Source organism: Diabrotica undecimpunctata, chromosome 3 (genome assembly GCF_040954645.1).
Source record: "Diabrotica undecimpunctata isolate CICGRU chromosome 3, icDiaUnde3, whole genome shotgun sequence".
Taxonomy (NCBI): Eukaryota; Metazoa; Arthropoda; class Insecta; order Coleoptera; family Chrysomelidae; genus Diabrotica; species Diabrotica undecimpunctata.
In genome coordinates, this window is record NC_092805.1 from 38,488,000 (window position 1) to 38,506,417 (window position 18,418).

At 34.0% G+C, this 18,418-nt stretch overlaps 1 protein-coding gene across 2 annotated transcripts in view; it reads left to right on the forward strand.

Annotated features, from left to right (window-relative positions):
* Aldh-III (Aldehyde dehydrogenase type III) overlaps window positions 1–18,418 on the forward strand; it is a 67,170-nt gene that overhangs the window by 6,372 nt on the left and 42,380 nt on the right. The window contains exons 1-2 of one of the 2 annotated variants that reach the window (XM_072525760.1): window positions 945–1,379; window positions 6,839–7,096. In XM_072525760.1, the coding sequence (XP_072381861.1) occupies window positions 995–1,379; window positions 6,839–7,096 (643 nt within the window). In that variant the 5' untranslated portion in view covers window positions 945–994. Of the gene's footprint in view, window positions 1–944; window positions 1,380–6,838; window positions 7,097–18,418 lie in introns of those variants that run through there. The other variant, XM_072525761.1, reaches the window with a different exon arrangement.

Consider the following 18,418-nt stretch of genomic DNA (forward strand, 5'->3'; position numbering starts at 1 on the left):
AAAGACATTTACAAAAGAATTCAAATTGCTGCAAAGCAAAACAAACACGTGGTATTAATCTGGGTTCCATCTCATATTGGAGTACACGGTACCGAGGTTGTGGACCGCCTAGCTCACGAAGCAGCGACAAGTGTTGGTCAAGTTCAACTAAATAAAATAGTGCCAAGTGATCTTAAAAACGTAGTTAGTTGTGCGTGGCAAAACAAATGGTCGCAGTGTTCGCAAGTCAAATTAAAGACAATTCTTTACAAAAACAAGCCTTTTTGTTACCTAGAAAAAAAAAACAAGTCATCTTTACTCGACTTCGATCTTTACCAAATCACACGAAACAACCGCCCCCCATACTGCAACCAGTGTCAATTCAACAGTACAGTAAAACACATTTTAATCGAATGTCAAATTTTCCATGAAACGAGAAGTATCAACCTTATCAGAGACATACGCGGGCTTTTTAGAGACAATAATCATCTAAACATTATAAACTTTTTAACGGCTATAGGCATAAAAGATATTTAAATTAAAATCTAGTTTATATCACAAATCACATACTTTCATGTTAGTATGTAATTAATATTCTGACCTTTCTTTGTTTTATTATGTATCTTCCATTGTTGTCGTCTATAACCTCAGTGGTTCGAACGACATTAAATAAATAAATAAATAAAAAAAAACTATATTTCCGCTTCGTGGCGAGTTAAATGGTAGAGATGATGTGATGATGTATTAATATTTTTAACACTGAATGCTGTACGTTAACTAATAGATCTAACTGATCAAAAATAGATCACTGAAAATAATGTAAAGTTGAAATAGCGGCATCGTCGACACTCAGCCACGTTCGAAGTGTTATCAAATTCTGAATGTATTTTCGTTATCTTAGCTACCTGATAATAAGCTGATAACTGATTTAATGTGTATAACACTTGCTGTGTGAGATTATTCTCTAGTCTGGTTGTTCTAGTGTGTTGTACAGTGTAAAATTAGTGAAATAACCATGTCAGATAAAAATCCCGAACAAGTTGTAAATTCCGCACGGAATGCATTTAATAGCGGAAAAACAAGATCCGTAGATTTTAGACTAAAACAATTAAAAGCATTAATACGACTACTAGATGAAAATACTCAACAAATATATGAAGCTTTGGACAAGGACCTGAGGAAAAATAAAATCGAAGCTGTTATTATGGAAATTGATGTAGTCAAAAAAGAAATCAATTACCTCTTGAAAAATCTTCGCGAATTCGAAAAACCCGAGAGACCCAATAAAGAACTTCCAAATATTATGGATGATGTCTTCATTAAACATGATCCTTATGGAGTTGTTCTGATTATGGGAGCTTGGAATTATCCGATAACATTGTCATTGCAACCTTTTGCAGGTAAATTTAAATGGAAATATCTAACAAAATAATAATAGTAACAAAATAAAAAAAACATTTCTAATATTCGGATTTAACCTTTTCTAATGTTTTATTCTTTGGAACTGTTTAAAATTAAATTTAGTGTTTATTTATAGATCTTGTCCTACGGGAATTAACATTTCCTAGTTGATTTTAATAAAAAATTTACAAACTGGATATCAAATTTTCGGAAAACATACACCTGTTGCCAGTTTGACCTATATTTATCTTTCTTATTCAACTAGTAAACATATTATTGGATTATCTTTCCTTCTTAAGAGTACTTAAGTGAATTCTAATTATCGTTTTATTCTAGCTAATGCCTACCTACATTCAGTAGTATTATTGCAAATACTAAATACTAAAAGTCTAGGAAATACAGAAAAAACATGCAATTTTAGTGATGTAAATCAGAAACGTGTGAGACTTGTTTTGCCTTATAGAGGGCGAGATCACAATGTCCCCTATCATTCTTGTCGCTCCAAATCCATTGAGATTTCAGAGCAATCAGGACGGCCCTGATATGAAAAAAACCATATGCTTTAACTTTAGAGCCTGATAATTTATTAGGCTCTAAAGTTATAGCATATGGTTCTTTTTTTCAAATAATAAAAATTATTTTTAAACTGTTGTTTCTCGCATTCAATTTGTATACCTTATATACATTTAAAACTTTTATTTGGGACTTTGTGAGTTCAATTTGGATAATTTGTTTTAAATTAGCAAAAAATCATAAAAAATGAGAGTATTTTTTTAAATTCGTATATTTTAATGCAAACATCACTTTATTATCTACTATCGTTCTGAAGCCATGTTCTTGTGGTATTTTAAAGTAATTACTATTTTAATGGGAATAAGCCACAATTGAAGGTTCCAATAAGTTTATTGACGTTTCAATTTCCACTTCAGAAATCGTTCTCAAAATATAAACATTAATAAATTAAACAAATTTAATTTTTTGTTCTTTGGTGAAAAATTCTTCTCATAATTTAATTTTTTCTGAATCAGTTATATTGACAATTCGGACATATATTATACATTTTAAAGTAGACGACTTTAAAATTTATTCATTCGATTACATGAAATCAACTTTAACCCTAGAATATCCGTCAGAAAAAAATCATAGCATGTAATTTGTCTTTAAAAAGACAACCACATGCCATGATGACAGTAAAGTTCTCCTGTTAATGATTCCACACTAAATCATTAAAAAAAACAGGAAAAAACCTCATAATACTACCCTGACATGGTATTTGGTCTTACATTTAGTTTACTCCCAATAAACACGAAATTCTGATCTTATATGTTTGTTATTTAAAAAACATAAATGATGTATCCTCGATATGTTATACTGACTTACTAATAGTGGTATTTTCCTTTTATTATCTTCACCTTTTAATATGAGTAACCAGATCCTACTGCATTCTGCCGAGGAATTTGCGACACAAGTGGTCTCATTTAGCATAATTAGAGCCGCTTCTTTGATTTTTCTCTTTTTACCATCCGTTTCTTTTAGGACTATACTTGAATCATTCCATTAACCCTATGTTCATTATCCCTTGCGTGTTTACATATTTGAGATCTGTTAACTTCTCTATTTTTAATATAAGATTGATGTTCACTTATTCTAACATTTAATGGCCTTGATGTTTCACATAAATAAAAGTGATCGCATTCACAAGGTATTTTATAAATACAATTATTTGTTCTTCCTTGTTCATTTTTAGGTTTAGTTTTAGACAAAATAGATCTCAATGTGTTTGTTGTTCTGAATGTTGTTGAAATCTTGAATTTATTTCCTATCCTTTTAAGTTTTTCTGATAACCCTTTTATGTATGGTATTGTTATTTTCCTCGTATTATTCCTTGTGTATGCTGTAGGATCTCGTTCTAAGTTGTTCTGTTCAACGATAAAGGATAATCATTTTTTAATAAAACAGATGTTAACAAATCTTTTTCCTCTAAGAACGAATTTTCGTTAGAACAAGCAGCTTTGGCTCTATCTTATAAGGATTTAATGATTCCCTTTTTAATATTGATATTGTGATTTGATTTGAAATTTAAATATCAGTTGGTGTGCGTTGGTTTTCTATACACCTGAGTCTCATATCCAGTATCGTTCTTAGAGATTAAAACATCCAGGAAAGTTAGTGTGTTATTATATTCCTTTTCCATGGTAAATGTTATTGTCTCTTCTGTATCGTTTATATATATTATTCAGGAATGTCCAACAACTCTGATACATGAGGCCATATTGAGAATACATCATCTACATATCTATACCATACTGTTGGTTTTAAATTTTGTTTAGAAATAATATTTGTTTCAGAATCTTCCATAAATATATCGGCTAATAAACAGAGCCCATTGCTAGACCAAAATTTTTTTTAGAAGCAACTCAGCAATATTGGCAATATCATTTTAAAGTCGTCTACTTTAAAATGTACTTATAATATATGTCTGAAGTGTCAATATAATTGAGTCAGATAAAATTAAATTATTAGAAGAATTTTTCAACAAGTAACAAAAAACAAAATTTGTTTAATTTATTAATGTTTGTATTTTGAGAACGATTTCCGAAGTGGAAATTAAAACGTCAATAAACTTATTTTAACCTTTAATTGTGGCTTATTCCCATTAAAATAGTAATCACTTTATTAAATTCTATTTCGTCTTACAAGGACAGTTGTTTCACTTAACGGTTATTGCAAACTTGAAATTGTTTATCCCAGAAAGCTTTCATTTACCGCGTTATTATGCTTAAACTATAGTTCGCAATAAATTCTATCAAATCACCACATCGAAGAGAACACTTAACACTGTCGTTTTCGATATGATTTGATTGGGCAATAATTACTTTAACGAAACAAGAAGTTATGACATCTTGACTACATTTTTCTATCTTCTCTAGTTTTCGGTATACCCTATAAAACATCAATTTGGGATGTAAATTATTTAAAGTAAATTGGGCTTTTGTAGTATGTTAAATCATCAGATAAGCATGCAGAACCAAGATGAAATCAAATTAATAAAAACGACAAAAATAAAAGGTCTATTTCTATAGTGTATTTTTATGTATGAGAGAGTAATAAATCAATAAATTATGTATGCAAATCCCTAAACTGTTGATACGGGTGACTCAATGAAAAACAGATATTTGTCAACAAGTTTACAGAAGTATATAGGAAAACAATTTTAAATTGAGTATGACCACCAGGTATAAAGGTTGGAGCAGAATAGAATACAATAGTTGTGAGGGTTACTAATCCCTAAATAAGGTTGCCAGTGTCGGAGTGATGGAGGTTAACAGGTACTAATGAATTTGCAAGAAATGTAAGATGTTTATTTTATTGGTTATATATAACCAATAAAAGTTTAATAAGTACCTACCTATTTGCAAAATAAAGTTTAATTCTTTAGATAAAATAAAACGTTTTATTTTATCTATTTGCAAAATAAAGTTTAATTCTTTGCCTATTTGCAAAATAAAGTTTAATTCTTTAGATAAAATAAAACGTTTTATTTTATCTGAAATTAGTGCATTCCACGAAGTAAGGGTTTCAACAATCAAACATTTAATTCTTTAATTCCAGGAATCTACGACAGTAATTGACTAGATAATTACCTTCTAAATTTATTCCACAGAAAATGTGATAGTGGGTTTTTCCATTTTGTATATAGGAAGGTCCAAATGGCGTATTCAAAATTCTTAACAGTTCACTAAAAGTAGGTACTTCAGTTGCAAGGTGCAGTTTATTGTGTATACTAGTGTTATGGAAAATTTGGAAGTGCCGTGTAAACGCCGAAAAATTGGTCCTCTAACAGTTAATGAAAAAACATTAATATTTAATTGTTTTAAATCATTTACAGACAAACGTTTATGTGAAAGTGTTGATGAGACCGTTGAGTTAGTTAGCAGTACACTTGGTGTTGGGAAATCTACGATTTACAGAGTTATTAAAGAAGAAAAATGTGGTAGTTTTCAAATGCCACGTAATGCTCCAGGGAAACCAAAATTTCAAATAGAATATCATTTTAAAGAAGGACTTCGACGGAAAGTGCATGAATTCTTCTTTAGACAAGAATTTCCAACATTGGATAAAGTTCTTGTCTCAGTTCGAGATGATAAGGATTACCCAGAAATGAGTCGAAGTACGTTATGGAAACTTTTAAAAGAAATAGGCTTCCGCTGGAAAAAGAATCCCAGAAAGTCTATTTTATTAGAAAGAAGCGATATTGTCATATGGAGAAGACATTTTCTAAGAACCATAAAGGAAATGAGAAACCAAAAAAGAAAAATATTTTATCTTGATGAAACATGGATCAACGAGGGTCATACACCAAATAAATTTTGGCAGGATGAAACTGTTACAAGTCAAAGGCACGCTTTTGTAAATAACTTATCTACTGGTTTAAACCCACCATCAGGAAAGGGACGCAGGCTGATAATAGTACACATTGGCAGTTCAGACGGTTTTGTTGAAGGTGGTTTATTAACTTTTGAATCAACTCGTACCGGTGACTACCATGAAGACATGAACGCTGATGTCTTTCAAGAATGGTTCGAACAAATGATAGATCTTCTTCCTAAGAACTGTGTAATAGTAATGGATAATGCAAGTTATCACTCCAGACTTATAGAAGGACTGCCCACAACCAAGTGGTTAAAAAAAGACACTTTTAAAATTCATGATGTTAAACAGTTGTTTTTGGAGGCCGTAAATAATGTAAAACCTTTAAACTGGGAAAAGGCAGTAAATCACACTATTAAAGAAGAGGAAAAAATGTGGAAGCTGGACAATATTACTGATAAAATGATCGAGCCAGTTATTATAAATCTTGGTTCTGAAAGTTCATCTTCTGAATCTGATTTGGATTTGTAAAAAGTAGCTGTAAGTTTTATATTAATATTTTTATTCATCTATTTAACATACCTTAGACGGTTTTAAAAACTCTTTTTCTCTTTTGTAATTTTTAAAAATTAAAAAAAATGTGAATTTTTTAAAACCCTTTTTAATGTAGGCCAGTCAGTTCTAATATAGTGTGTGATAAAAGAGGTCACTTTTGTTTACATACACATAACACTTATAACACTGAAATAATTCATTTATTTTTTACAATTATTCAAAGTAATTTTTCAATTAATCTTGAGCACGCCCATGGAGTGGTCGGAGCTACCAGTTAAAATTATGCTAATTACTCTCTCGTTCATAAAAATAAACTATAAATATGGATGTTTATGCATGAAGCTGAGATAGATAGATTAGGTGTATACTTAAGAAATTTGTCTTTAGTTAGTTGTAGTAGATCGTAGTATTAATTTTTTTATGACTTTCATAGGCAAAAGTGTCATAAAATCTTTTATAGATAATTTCCGTTTACATCGACAAATAAATAGGTTATATTACTAGTGCTTACATCTTTTTCCTTTTTTTACAGGTGCAATTGCTGCAGGTAATTGTGTTCTGTTAAAGCCCTCTGAAGTTGCACCAGCAACCTCGAAATTTCTTGCTGAATATATTCCCAAGTATTTAGATACAGAAGCATACCAGGTCTTTGAAGGAGGAGTATCTGAAACAACTGAATTGTTAAAACAAAGGTTTGATTACATCTTGTACACTGGATCTTCTACAGTAGGAAAGATTATCTTAGAAGCAGCTGCTAAACACTTGACACCTGTCACTCTTGAACTGGGAGGTAAGTACCTACTTTATAGAAGTTGTCAAAATTAAGGATGAGATAATTTCAGTGAAACTTTTACTTAATGTTCTGAGTTCTCAGGGGCTTCTTTTCTTGATCTAATTTTAGGTTAAATTTGAATATTATTTTATTGAGACATCCACTCTTTCATACCGCAACTACTTCTAATTCAATCAAATTTAAATTCGACTGGAGAGAATTCTGAGAAATGGTTTACACCATAACCAATAGGATAACTTTTGTAGCAATGGATTTTTAAAAATACTTAAATGTTAACTAAAATTACAATTACAATTGTTTTATACTTCAAATACTTTAAAATAATTATAACAATGTTCTAATAACCAGTAACAGTAAGTTTTTGCACATGCACCATCATTCAATCGATCAAAATTAAATTAAAACGTTAGTCAACGACTGTTGTCTATGCGAGAATTATGATATGTCAAATTAATTAGAGCTTAGAATATTCGTTAGAGTACAGCCAACTCTATTTCACAAGCCGTGATATTAGAATTGACAGCGTTGCCATAACTGGTAAGGTAAGCCGATCTGCCGTGGGCTGCTCCCAGCTCATCCAGACAAATTGTGACTTGTCAGACAGAGGCACATAGTTTGACTGATTATACACCCATATACTTCTTACGTATATATATATATATATATATATATATATATATATATATATATATATATCACTCTTCGCTTTGTGTTATTCGTTAAGCGCCATATTCCAATAAATGTTGTTTGGCTAGTAAGTTTATTAACTAGTATGAGATCCGGCCTATTATGTGCCACTGGTTGGTCTGTGAGCACAGAGTATAGCTTGTAGTTGTCATTTTCAAGCATTCTGTCAGGGACATATTGATAATAAGGAAGATGGTCGATTAGGAGAAGTCTCAGGTTGTCAGCTAGTTCTTGGTGGGTAATCTTTCCTACTGAGCCATGGCGTTCTTTATAATCAGTACCGACAAACGCCTGGCAGGCACCGGAAAGATGTTGAATGGTTTCTTGGGCTTGGCATCCATATCGGCATTTGTCAGTTTGGACTTGAGGATCTTTAACAATATATTTCAGGTAATTTTTAGTAGGAATAACCTGATCTTGAATGGCAGGTAGGAAACCCTTAGTCTCGAGAAACATCTTTCCTGATGTCAACCAGCAGTTCGACGCTGTATTGTCGATATATTCTTGGCTGCACTCATTGAGATGTCGCCCATGCAGAGGTTTACTCATCCAGGTGCGAATTGTTTCTTACTTCATCATCAGTTGGCGCTACAGCCCTTTCGTGAGCCTTGGCCTGCTTCAAAACATTCTTCCATCCTTCCCTATCGAGTGTCTGTCTTCTCCAGCCCCTCACTCCAATCTCCCTCAGATCTTCCTGTACATCGTCCAGATATCTGAGTTTAGGTCGCCCCCTTCTTCTTCTTCCGACCGGCCTGTTTAGCATAGTTATTTTAGTGGGATCACTCTCATCCATCCGCATAACGTGGCCCACCCACCTTAGGCGGTTTATTTTGATGGTCTTCACAATATCTGCATCACCAAAAAGTCTATAGAGTTCAAAGTTATATCGCCTTCTCCACAGACCCTGTTCATTTACTCCGCCATATATGGTCCTCAATACTTTTCTTTCAAAGACTCGCAGTAACTCTTCATCTCGGGTCGTCATTGCCCATGTTTCCGATCCGTATGTGAGCACTGGGCGTATTATTGTTTTATAAAGTTTGCACTTTGTTGCTATTGACATACTTCTCGCTCTTAGTTGAGGGCCCAGGCCAAAATAACAGCGGTTAGCCACGCATATTCTTTTTTTTATCTCGTTGGATGTTATTTTTGTAGTCTATCAGTGATCCTAAGTAGCAGAATTCTTCTACCATTTCTATCGTTTCGTGTTGCACCTCTAAGTTATTTTGTTGAATTCTTGATATGGCCGGCATATATTTAGTTTTCTGGATGTTAATCAGAAGTCCGATGTTTTCTGCGGCATTTTTGATACGTGTGAAAGCCTCCACTGCTTCATTTTGGGTTTTTCCAATTATGACGATATCATCAGCGTATGCCATTATTTGTATACTACGGGTATATATCGTACCTTTTAAGTTTATTCCCGAATCTCTCATAACTTTTTCTAACGCTAGGTTGAACAGCGTGCATGATAGCGCATCTCCCTGACGCAGTCCTATGTTGGTTTTAAATGGTTTTGAAACATCCCCTTGTACGCGCACTTTACATTCGACTTTCATCATTGTCATTTTAATTAATTCTATCAATCCTTTTGGTATTCCTAATTCGATCATCGCCGAATATAATTGGGGTCTGTCAATAGTATCGTACGCTGCCTTAAAGTCTACGAAGATGTAATGGCAGTCTATGTCGTACTCCGTCGTTTTTTCTAATATTTGTCTGATGGATGATATGTGATCAATGGTAGATTTATTTTTCAAGAAGCCTCTTTGGTAGGATCCTATTATATTGTCAGTATACCGTGTCAGTCGTTCGTTAAGTATCAGGGACACAATTTTATATGCTGTATTAAGAAGGGAAATCCCTCTAAAGTTGGAACATTCAAGAACGTTTCCTTTTTTGTGTATGGGGCATATAATTCCAGTATTCCAATCTTCTGGTAACGCGCGTTCTTGCCATACCTGTATTAGTAGTTTGTGAAGGAGGGTTACAAATGTTTGACCGCCACATTTAAATATTTCTGCGGGTAGGTTGTCTGCTCCGGGTGACTTGTTTCTGGCTAGAGACTGAATTGCTTTGTTTATTTCTTCCAAAGTATCCTCCTGTTCTATTTCTATATCATATCTACCTTCAGCTCTACTTTCTCCATTAAGTACTCTCCACTCTCTCGTTTAAAAGAATTCCGTTAAGGGCCTTGACTTGGTTCGCTTGTGGCTTGAAAACTTTTCTTTTTGTGTTAACCTGTTTGTAAAATTTTCTGTATTCGTGTTCTCTATTAAGGTTTTCCATTTCTTCGAACTCTTTATTGATTTGTTGCCGATTTTTCTGTTTGTGTTTTTGTTTTTTCTCTCGTCTCTTTACTCGATATTCTTCAACATTGCTCCTAGTCCTTCTGTTGATCATTTTCAGATACGCGTCGTTTTTCTCTTTCGTTACTCGTTGGCATTTCTCATCAAACCAGTTGTTTCGCTGTCCCTTGGGTACTTCACCCAGCACTTCCTCTGCGGTCTCTTTAAGCGTGGTTTTCATAAACTCCCAATTTGTGTTAAGTTCAGTGGGATATACCTCACTTCTGGGATGTTCTGATATTTTACGATCTAAGCATATTTGGAAGTTTCTTTCGACTTCAGTACACTTTAATTTATCAACATTATATTTGATTATTTTTGGTTTCGTTTTATCGTTACTTCGCAGTATCATTTACGCAGTATCATCTACTGCGCAAACTGCTCGATGTAGAATAGATGTCTCAGCCTATACCTGAAAATAAGTTCTTAAATTAGCAACCTGTTCATCCAGTTGCTCACCTATGTCCATAAGTCCTCTTTCCCCTTGATACCGCGGTAATGTTGTTCTCTCGACTGCACTGCGTGGATGGTGTTTTTGCACCTTTGTGAGAAGTGTTTTCACTTTCCGCTGAAGACCCTCTATATCCGTTTTTGACCATTTTATAATACCAAATGAGTAGTTCAGCGCGGAACAGGCGTACGTATTTAATGCCTTAAACAAATTTTTACTAGGTGGTCTGATCTAGGTGGTTTCGAGTGGAAGCCATTAATTTCAAATCATTCATATACAACAGATGATTAAGCTTCGCCACAACAGTATTGTTATTTTTGATGCTAAAACCTGAGTCAGTGGAGTTCAGTAGCTGAGATAGTGGGTTCATCGCTAAACAGAACCAAAGAGGACTAAACGAATCCTCGGCGATGAATCCATCTCTTTTGACAAGAGACTTACTTGATTTTTACGTAAAAGAATTCAAGTACCTGGGAGCGATCATAACATCTGAAAATAAATAAGAAAAGGACGTGGCAGCCAGGGTCATTGCAGGAAACAAGGCATATTACTCATTAATGACCGTACTTAAATCAAAAATACTCTCAATACCAGCAAAAATAAGAGTGTACAAGACAATAATTCGTCCCACAATAACGTATGGACGCGAGACATGGACTCTGAACCAGTGGGAAACGACAAAATTAGGTAGTAGTAGACAAAACTGGTACTGGAAAGAAAGATACTGCGGACTATCTATGGGCCTTGCAGAGAAGAGACAACAGGAGAATGGAGAAGAAGATACAATCATGAACTCCAGACAGTATATGGAGATGAAAACATAGTACGCTACATTAAAGCAAACCGAATAAGATGGGCGGGCCACGTACTAAGATCGAGTGACGAACGACTCCTGAACGCCACATTCTGGGAAAGGCCCGATGGCAGAAGGTCAGTTGGTCGCCCAAGAAAGAGATGGAAGGACGCAGTAGCCAGTGATCTACGCAAAATGGGAATACAGCAATGGGAAATAGCTGCTCAGGACCGACAACAATGGAGGCAAATAGTAAACGCGGCCAAAACTCACATAGAATTGTAGAGCCAAATGATGATGATGCCTTTAACGAATGCCCACCGTGATCTAGACGCAGGATTAAAACCACTTTCAGCATTGATATTTAAAATAAAAAACCAAACACCATTGTCTGTCACTCACCAATTCCACTTTGAATTAAAAACCTTCAAATGTGAATTAACTTCACTTTTGAAGATCTTGGCGCGCTTCTATCCAACGGTCCTTAGCAGCGCTTCTTGTGATAAGCCCTGTACGTGTATAGGTAGGAAGGGTCCTACTCGTCGGTCTTATTGTCTGATTTACTTGTGTTTTCTTTTTATTGGATTTAGTTTTGTTTTGTATGTGCTTTTTGATGTGACATCTTGTTGTGCTGGTGCAACATATAGGATAGTGGAGTATGTTATACTTAGCAGGACACTTCTCTGATAGTTTACTTCTTTATGTTTGCCATTAGTATATTTAGTCCTCGGATTTTATTTCAGTTTTCTTTTTGATCGTGTCTATATGTGTTTTAAATGCATGTTTTTGGTCCGATGTAACTCCTAGGTACCGCATTGTATTGGCGGGTATGATCGAAGTGTCTTAACTCGAGATATCATCTCTTTTCCTCGGTCCTTTCAATACTATGAATATTTTTGTAATAAAAAATAATGTTTACAATTATATCTAGAGCTTTCAAAATCCACGTTCAAATCATAATCTTTGTCAAAAATTTGTATTAGGTATTTTATTTCGATAAATCAAATTTTTTCGAAATGTCATTCATCGAGATCGGGTGATTATTAAGAAGGATATAACATAAATACATTTTTAACTATATGTATGTACGGCAGCAGCTTAAACACGTATTATACTGTGAGAATTATGCGGGTAGTTACTGTCATCATTTATTTAATTATATTATGTCCAATAATATTGTGAACATTGTACAGTGACTTATCTAATCAATGTTAAAACTTTGTCGCATTGTCATGCTTGAATGTTTTTTTTTCAAGTTCATTATAATATATTTTTTTGATAAGAATATTATTCTAAACAAAGTCGTTAAAATATGTTTAATAGATAAATATTAAATTGGGTTATACTTACATTTATTTAGCAGCTTGCTAATGAATATTTATAGTATTTTTAAGTTAATTATTTCTGAATCAGTCAAACAAATTTTTCAATTCTGCTTTTAATGCATTTTTACAAGGTCTAGATTAGTTAATATACGAAGTGAAATAAAAATCTGAACATGTAATAGACCTATAGTATTTTCACTACAACTTTCCGGTTATGTCATTTAAGATTTATGACAACAACGCCACATCGTTCTGTATCTGTAGAGTAGGGAGGGTCAGTTAAGTTCCACAGCACTTAGGCCACAATTGACCCATTGTGCATCCTCCCAGGGAGCTGTCGTCCTTAGTTAATTCTCCATCCTGCCATTTCTAGGAAGGTGGACAAGTCACCAGGAGACATCTCCCTTATGCGAGCAGGTGTGGGCCAGGACTCGCCGAACGCGTACTCTCATATTAACGATAACTCCGGGCATTCACAGAGGACATGCTCTACAGTTTCGTCTTCTCGTTCTTTCTACATAGAGGTGTGTCTACTAGTCCCAGTGTGTGGAGGTGTTTGCTTAGTTGACAATGACCAAAAAAAAACCAACTGTCTATCGTAGGTTTTTCCTGGTCATTCCCAAGTACTTTTCTGATGCTGACTTTTCAAGGTTACTTAGTGTTACCCTGGCAAGTCTACATCCTTGCCCTTCTTCCCATCTTTTTACGGTTCGCGTATGGGAGTGACATTTGACCATTTCCGCGATTGTTGTAGTTGACCAACCAAAAAGATCCCCAGGTCCTAAGAGTCTTAAGCCTGCCGCCTTCCTAGCCAATTGGTCAGCAATGCGGTTGCCCTTATGCCTATCGTGTCCTTTAACCCACCTCAGGATGATGGTATTACCATCCGAAGCTTGAGGTAGTGACTCGTGACACTCCGTTACTAACCCTGATGTGACACGTGGTCTATTCAAGGTTAGTAGCGCTTATCTGCTATCTGTGCAGATTATTATAGTTTTCCCGCCTATACCTTTTTGGGTTATCTCTTTGGCGGCTATGGAGATACCAGCCAGTTCTGTCTGAACTACGCTGGCATTTTTGCCCATACCTTTACTTTACTTAACTTTACACATTATTCTTAGGTTCAGTGATAGTGGAGTATATCCCGTATCCTGGTGTATATGCAATATACACACTACAAATTGTAGGGTTTGCCAAAGACAAACTTTGCTTCAATTGACTCGCAGTATGCCTGTAGCAGGGGTAGGGCGTTCAGCTCTTTCCGCCAGAAACGAGTTCTCAATTGTCCCATTCCTACATCAAAGTCTGCACCAGCTGAGCGCAATCGCATCATTGTCACCAGCGTCACCTCTTTGACATATATGTCTAGAGGCGTGATGCCAATGATCAACTAACTCCATTGCAGCAGTTGGTGTTGTTTTCATGGCATCTGTTATATTTATGCAAACCATCCGCTGAATATGGTTTAGTTTGTTAATCGCTGTTGCCTGTATAACTTTTGGTACTAAAACAATAGCTCCGTAAGTTAGCATTGGCCTGATGACAGCAGTGTAGACCCAGGCGATCACCCTGGGCGAAAGGCCCCAGGTGCGTCCAACTGTTTGTCGACATTGCCCATAGGCAATATATGCTCTTTTAGCTCTACCATCTAAGTGTGAGTTCCATGTTAACTTCCTGTCAAGAATAATACCAAGGTAGTTCACCTGGTCAGAAAAATTTAGACTGTAGTTTAGAATACTTCGGGGTATTAAGCCCGTGATTCTTCTTTTCCTGGTAAAGAGGACCATCTCTGTCTTCTTAGGATTTATATATAGTGAGTGTTCCTTGCACCATGTTTCTATTAGTCGGAGAGGAACTTGTAATCTCTCACAGAGTGTGTTCTCAAACTTATCGCTTTGCAGGACACCAATATCGTCTGTATAGGCTATTGTGTAGAACCCGTTGCTGCTGAGTTGGTCAACCAGAGTGTCTAGAACTATGTTCCAGAGAAGTGGTGATATCACCCCTCCCTGTGGACACCCCCTCGTAACCATGCCTCTAACAGAAACGTCTTCTACATTTATGCTTATTGCTCTATTAGAGAGCATACTGAAGATCCATTCGGCTACGGCCAATGGAACATTACTGACATTAAGGTGTTTGGTGATGGTTGGGAATGTGGTTTTCAAGAGAAAGGATGTTAGGCTAATTGGTCCGTAGTAGGGCTGGATATACTATATAGAACATCACAATAGTAAATAAATATTAGGAATTTTCAAACTGTCGACTATGTAATATGTCGACTTTTTCAAAATTTCTTTTTTTACTTTTCAGTAGTGTGGAAAATGAGATACGCTTACTCCATAATGTTATAAAAAGCTGAGAAAAGTAGATAATAAAAAGCTTCTCGTCCACAATACTTAACGAAGACCACGTTCGGAGTATAATTTTTTTCGGTATAGAAATGACCATGTTGAAACATTTAATCAACGTTATAACCGAAAAACCAAAAGCTGAACACAGATAAAGGGAAATGAAAGCCAGATACCTCTCAGTGTAAATATGCCAGAATGAAAAGATTGTATATTATAGGAAAATAAAAACATCAATTTTAGTGTAATTTACAAAAATATGATCACTCAATGTGCACAAATGATAAGTTCACGAAATTTTAGTGTAAGTGTAGTGTAAACTACAAAAATTATGACAACGCTTCACTACTTAAAAACCATTTAATGTCATATAGACAAGGATACAATCATACAATGGACGACAATAAAAAGATCACGTAATGTACGAAAAATACGATTATCATACCATACGTTGGCAGCGGCATTTAAGTGTAAACTACAATTTTTGAACAAGCTCAAGCACCATTTATGGGTGGCAAAAAAGCTGACAGAAGTACATAATAAAAAGCTTCTCGTTCATAATAGTTAACGAAGACCACGTTGCTCAGTTTGGAAGCTTCATTAGGGGTGGATAAGGATATAGATAATAATTAGATAACAAAATATAAGTTTGATAAATTAAAAACAAGAAACACGGAATAAAGCTAAACTGCAAAACAAAATGGGGCGCCATGAACTTCTAACATGAAACTCATGGAGGAACTCTAGATTAAATAAACTAAACAAACATTTCATGTAAATCGACATATTTAACCATAAGCTGTAAAAAAAAAGTTACATAGTCAATAATATATTTTAACAGAGATTTATATCGTCTCTAAACAAAAATAAAATAATTAACTTAAAATTTAATAATACTTAAAAAAATTTTAACAAATACATATTAATAAAAAACAGCTGTTAGCACATATTGTCATCAATAATCTTATACTTAAAACCGATTGTAGTCTTTAAATAATTTAAATAAACTAAATACGCAAATTACTTTAATAAAACTTTAATATCTCAACATAAAAAATGATACTAAATGAATATTTGACTTCAACCTGAATGGATCTCATTGGCCATTGTCTCGTTTTACTTAAATTACCGTTAAAAAAAAATATCCATAATTCCTATAACTAGTTAATTAAAATCAAATTTAATGTTCCATATTTAGGTTTGCGTCATATAACTACTTTTAATATCCCCCTTTGTTGAACATCATATTTATGGTACTTACAGTACGCTACACATATATACAGTGTGTCCGTAAAGTATGGAATAAATTCGATATTTCCTAAATGAAAAGCCTTTTTTAAAAAAATCTTAAACACGTCGATTTTTAAATTTAATGTTCTACATTTTACAATAAAATTTTATTATACAAGGTGATACACATTACAGTGATGACGTCATCGGCTCTTTTTTTAAATGTAACACCCTGTATTTTAGGACAATTTTAGATCGATAAAAATGAGCTGATTTCAAAAAAGTATAATACTCGGGTCTAATGGATATGCTGGGCATTCACGTTCCAATTTGCGGTCCCACTTAGTAGTACTACTAGTTGGATATTCGTCTCCACTCACGCTCCGACTTTCTATCCAACTAGCGGTCCAACTTCAGTTCTAGTGTGTTTTCACGACGGTATACATCGCTTAATCAAAAAATGTATCGATTAAACACTACGCAAAATATAATTAGGAGGAGCAAAATGGCAGCATTGTGCTTGTTATCCTTATCATTTGAAAAAAAGAAGAAAAAATGTTTTTTTTCTTCTTTTTATCAACGTGATGAAAAAATTATTCGTTGATCGTGTTAACTATTGTGACACGAAATTGCTCAATGTCATTGATGAGGATGATTACAAAAATTGCCTCAGAATGGACAACTTCACTTTTTCGCTGTTGCTGGAAAAAGTTGGTCCACTTATTTCCAAAAAAGATACCGTCATGCGTGAATGTGACAGCCTGCTCTGGCTGGCCTCTGCACTTCTGCCAAAAAGCTTAATTCATTGTAGTGCACCCAATTAGGAACGTACACTGCGTCTGCTCCGGTACCAGTTCCACTTTCACTCACTTGAACTTTTTTATATTCTCTGAAGAAGATAGAACGTAGAGAGTCAGTGATTTCGTACTTCAACATTACATTCAGCAGCTGTTGTTGGGCTGTTGCTCGCGCATTTCGGTTCGCGTATAAAGGATTACCGCTATCCCACAAACAGAAATTATCTCTGTAAACATCGATTAATTTCATAAATTCCTTCACTGTTTATTACGAAAGGCGTGAAGTAGATACGAAAGTTGACGTTATAATGAGTTAATAATCGGTCGATATGTATTTTGAAATTTAGGTTTCGTTTCTCTAGTTATTTGTCTAGGGCTGAACTAATTAATTTTTTCGACTCTTGATTTTTATGACTTTTTAAGATGTAGGAAAAAATATAGGTTTTAAGGATTTGTGTAGGTATATTTTATTTTAGAAAAAAAACGGGTGTGGCAGTCCAGTGGGACTGCCGGTGGAAGTTACACTTCTATACACGCATTCTCCGTTACAAATTTATTTGGGAGTCAATCTGCACAATCATTACATATGTAATTCTATAGGTAAGACATAGCAGAAAGAGAAACAGAATTAATAACAACTTACTAACAATGAAGGATTGAATCAATATTTTGATGAAAATGTATATTTTTATTTTCATATATGTATGAAAGCAGTTGAATGCAAAAATTTTTTACACATACTCTGCAATAAAATTCATTGTTTATTTTGTTATTAATATAATAATACAATACAAATTAAACTGCAATATTCATAAGTATTTAAAAATGACAATGATATACATAAAAAAATACACTACAATATAGTGCAACATAATTCCATATATAATAATACAATACAAATTAAAATGCAATATCAATAAGTATTTAAAAATGACAATAATGTAATAATATTAATAAAAAATTCCTCCCGACTGGGAATCGAACCCCGGTCTCCCGCGTGACAGGCGGGATACTGACTACTACACTACCGAGGAAATGACACAAATGTATTTCAAAATTGACAGTTCTGGATCATACAGTGATTTATTGAGATTATTATTTTGAAATACAAAAGAATAATATAATTATGAACATTTAATAAATAATACAAAACATATCACATAAATAATAATATTAATAAATATTTTATTATATGTATAATATTATATGTATATATATCTTTATATAATATATATATATATATATATATATATATATATAATATTAAATTATATATACACAGGAACAGGTGCCGAAGGTCAACTGACCGAGGACATTTTCGATCCGACCTGTAATCC